The sequence below is a fragment of the Phaethon lepturus genome, unplaced genomic scaffold (genome assembly GCF_000687285.1).
Source record: "Phaethon lepturus isolate BGI_N335 unplaced genomic scaffold, ASM68728v1 scaffold42799, whole genome shotgun sequence".
Taxonomy (NCBI): Eukaryota; Metazoa; Chordata; class Aves; order Phaethontiformes; family Phaethontidae; genus Phaethon; species Phaethon lepturus.
In genome coordinates this window covers 1-4,294 of record NW_010563511.1, presented here as the reverse complement: position 1 = coordinate 4,294, position 4,294 = coordinate 1, and the positions used below count along the sequence as shown (strand labels likewise).

Sequence of the window (4,294 nt, the reverse complement as noted above, 5' to 3'; positions counted from 1 at the left end):
GGGCGGCAGCAAGAGCGCAGCGCTGGCCTGTCGTGAGGCGGGCCGAGTGCCTGCAGAGGTGCCGGGGCGGTGGGCATTGCGGGAAAGCGGGGCTGCTGTGTAGGGCAGAGGGGGAGCAGCGCGATACGCCTGGGGTTTGTTCCCCTCTCTGGCCCCAGCCTAGAAACCAGCATGAGCACTGGCCTCTCCCAGCACCTTCACAAGCTGCAGGAGGTGCGGGGCAGCCATCAGCCTGGCCCTTTCTCTGTTCACACCAGGGTGAGGGGCTTCAAACCATCACACCCCGAGGGTGCAGAGGTCTCAACCTCTATCAAATCACCCCCAACCCTCCTCTCCCTGTCTTACTGCACTTTTAAGGACAGGGTCCATGCTTTCCCCACATGCTCACCAAATAAAGGACAGGGCCCTGTCATGGCATGGATAGCTCTGTACAGCTCCCTAAGCCATGAAGTGATAGTAAATACATTTACCACCCTTGTTTGTGCTTACACAAGCTGACCTGGGCCTGTTTCCATGGGTTACAGTCTGCCACCACTAACAGGGGCCCAGACAGCATCTCCTTACCTTTCCCAATGACACCCAGTAGCCTCCAAGCACCTATCCCAGCCCACTGCTGTGAGGGTACAGGGCTGCAGGGCTAACACTGTTTTGTTCCAACTCTTTATTCAGACACATCAATTAAACCAGTGTACCATTTTAAGAGCAAGCTGGAATTAATTCTGAGTTAAAAAAAAAGGCATAAAAAGCAGCTCTTACTTTCCCTCCCTACAAAGAGCATTGCTGAATAACAGTTTGCAAAGCGTTTCATTCCTCTTCTCCTCAAAGTTTGTGGCCAGATTCATGCCAGCATCGCAACAGACGGCGGGTCAACCATTCAGGTGAGCTCACATGCTTCTCTGCAGCTCTTAGTCTTCTTTGAAGCTCAGCTCGTTCTTCACCTTCTGGGCCATGTAAGCAGCTGTGAGGACAGAGCAGGTCACAGTGAAGAGGCACAGAGCAGAGAAGTTGTGCGCCAAATCACCCTGAAGGGTGGAATAGATCTGTCGCCTGGACTCATAGTCCAACACCACCGCCTCGATCTGCGCCAGCGTGCAGAGCACCAGGCACACATGAAAAATCTGGTGGCTCTGCCCAAAAAAATGACATTTCCCAGGGAACCATTTCTCCGGGTAAGGATGCGAGAAAAAAAAGGCACCGATGAGGAAAAACAGCACCTGGCATTTGTGATACAGAAGAGCTGGGTCAGCCCGCTCAGAGGGCAGTGCAGTGTAGATGCGGTGGACAACGGGGCTGATGTCCAGCATGTATGCCAGGCCGGAGGGCAGCTCCTGGCAGAGCCGGCTCAGAAGGTGAGCAGACTGGTGGTACCGGTACTTGGCATAGCAGGAACCGGTGCAGGACAGCCACGCTAACAGGACGGCCGCCGGCATGTAAAACCCCTTGATCTTCTCATGCCAGCTTGGCTCGATGGCATAGTAGTAGTGGCCCAGAGCGCTGCCATACTGGTAAACGGCAACCCCCACATAATCCATGAAGAAGAAGCTGTAGTGCCAGAACTCAGATTTGGCCTGCAGAAGGTGAGCAAGTGTGCTGAACGTCAGGTAGGTGATGGACGCCACAATGATGATGAGGAGGGGTTGGGCGTGCAGGTCCTGCCCAAAATCCACCCGCTGCGAGAGCTGCTGGAACCGCAGCAGCAGGATCAGCGCTGCCACCAGATGGGTCCAGACGTTGATGGCCTCGTTGTGCTGCTGGAAGAGTGTCGAGAAATAATAGTGCCAGGTCTGCTGCACCGGCCGGTAGCCGGTGTGGATGTAGGGCTTCCAGAAGACCTTTGGCACCTCCGAACTGCTGACAGTGGCAGGAGAGAGGGGGGCCAGCAGCTGAGGGACCTGCCGCACGTTAATGAAGAGGCGACTAAGCTTTTCGGTGATGACTGTTGCCATGATGCAGCCAAACTCCGGGTCCCAGCCACGCAAAACCACCTTTGGAGACAGAAAGAAAGTTTTGCTGCGGGGTTTAATAGCAACTTTCCCAAAAATCAACAATCAGGGGCTGTTTGAATGCTTTGGCTTTTTTCCAAAGATATGTAGAAATCATGCGTGACTGGAGAGTGGCCTCATTACAGCTGAAATAAAAAAAAAGAAAATCACCAAAAATAGTAATATGAAGGAGGCTGAAGGCAGATTTAAGAAGCCCTGCCGGGGCGCCCCATGCTGTACCAGGCGACCTGCCTGGAGGAGTACAGAAGTAGAGGACACGAGTATGGGGTTAATTGACACAATAATTAACACACCAAGATGCATCAGTTCCTAGCTCACCCCTTCCCAGCAGTTGGGGAACTGCTAAACAAACTAAGCATCCTAAACAAACTTCCTGCTCCAGGAGTGGCCCAGATTTTCCCCCCTTGTAAACTGTTTGCAGTATCCATCTTTACAAATAACAACAAGCCACGTTCCCACAAGCGGTGAAGCAGACCTCATGAGGGGTGCATTTCAGAACATAAATAACTGCAACGCCACAAGATGTAAATTCTGTGTTTAGAGTTTTTACCATCTTTTTTCAGCTCCTGATTTTCCTGTTTTTGTGCAGCTTTGCACAAAAACAACGCAGCTCGAGTGAGTTCATCCTGTTGCATCACTAAGGTCCAGCAGCGTAATCTTTGCAAGCAAGCGTTTCCATATTTACATTTTTGAAGCTGCTGTCCTCACCAAGATAAAGGCAGCCTTGCTGTCTCGTTCTGCCTTTTCACGGCAGCCTTAAAAACATCTTGAACAGAACATGCTCAAAACAAGATTCCCCCCACACACCTCCCGTACCTGCTCTTGCTCAGACACGTTCTGAAGAAAACAGCCCGACTCCCGTCCAGCTCCAGTGCTGATTTATGCCTCAACTCTTGGCAAGTGCAGTCATTTCAGGGACAGTGCAGACGGGAAAAGCTCTTCTAAGTTGGGGAACAGGAGGAGGAGGGAATGGGACTGTTTATTGAAAAAAAAAAATAATCTGTAATTTCCTCAAAAATTGAGTAGCGCGGTCTGTAACTCATGCCTACCTGAAACTGAGGAGCACAAATGCAGATAAAAACAGGCTGTTTGCTGCTCAGCTTCCCTCTTGAAGGCTCTTTTCCCACCTCACCTGGTTAAAGAGGCCCCACGTCAAAAACAACCGGCCTGGCTCAGGGCAGCACCTTGCAGAGGGCAATTCTGAGCCTCGCCTGGCCTCCTAAACCCTCCTCTAACACTGCAACGTGCACAGGCTGCCAGTGAAAAATTAACTTCATGTAAACCTCTTCCGGACTTGCAGCTACTCCGCTGAACTGAAACAGCCTCAAGTCCTGCTGGGGAGATGTGGGCAAAAGAACTTCACAAATTAAGCTGTTTTGACCAAAGTTCGATGGGCAGTTTGGAAGAAAACACTGCCCTTCTGCCACCCAGAGAACTTGCTTCCGTGCCAGGGTGGCTGCTGCCCACAAACACACTGGGGTATGTGGGGAGGGGGCTCAGCTCCGGAGCATGTCTGACCCCGTCACAGCTGCCAGAAGACAAATTCCTCCGGGAAAGGCACCCCCAGTTCTGCTCAGGGCAAGGCTGTGGCAATAGCAGCAGGAAAAACTGCGCTTGGAGCAGCCAAGCACGAGGCAGGAAAGGCAGCCGTGTTTACTTCAGGTTCTCCAAAACTTGTTGGAGCAAGACTAAATTTGCAAAGCTCTTCCTAGCTATGAAGCCTTGAGCAATGCTGAGTTATGAACAGAGCACATCCTGCGCAGCGCTGGAAATCATTAATCTAGCTTGGACTTTGAGTAACAACCTCCACACACCTACAAGATATCAGTAAGATTGCTTCAAAATGCCTGTTACTTCCTACAGAGCATTTCCCTTCTCAAGCAGCATCCACCCATTCTGCTGAATTTTTTCTTAATGCTACAGACTCAGCCCCCAGCTGTTTCCATGCCTGTTTGTTCCCATGCGCACATCTGTATTTAGCCTCCTAAAGCACAAATATGGCTTTTGTTTTAAGTTATGATCGGTTTCTTCTCAGCACAGGCTGACCGAGTCCCCGGCCGTGCCACGGGCCCGGGCAGCCTCCTCTTCCTCCCGGCACGGCAGCCGGCAGCCCCAGCCCCTGCCAGAACGCCGGGCAGCCAGGGCTCGATCCCCCACTCCTAGAAGCTGTTTTCTCCCCGGGGGGGAGGCTGGGAATGGGATGTATTTCAGGACAGGGGTGCAGCAGTTGGGGTCAGGGGACCCTGCCCACCCCTCCCACTGCCCCAGCAGGACCTGCTGTGTCCCCCCAC

At 52.3% G+C, this 4,294-nt stretch overlaps 1 protein-coding gene across 1 annotated transcript; it reads right to left on the bottom strand.

The window, feature by feature from the left end:
* Positions 1 to 905: 905 nt before the first annotated feature.
* Positions 906 to 1,946, bottom strand: PAQR7 (progestin and adipoQ receptor family member VII). The gene has a single exon (XM_010294587.1). It carries the CDS (start codon positions 1,944 to 1,946, stop codon positions 906 to 908), a length of 1,041 nt encoding a protein of 346 aa, XP_010292889.1.
* Positions 1,947 to 4,294: the final 2,348 nt, after the last annotated feature.

Bases quoted from the DNA above. Each gene is read 5' to 3' on its own strand.
- PAQR7 (XM_010294587.1), bottom strand. From the start codon at position 1,946: ATGGCAACAGTCATCACCGAAAAGCTTAGTCGCCTCTTCATTAACGTG.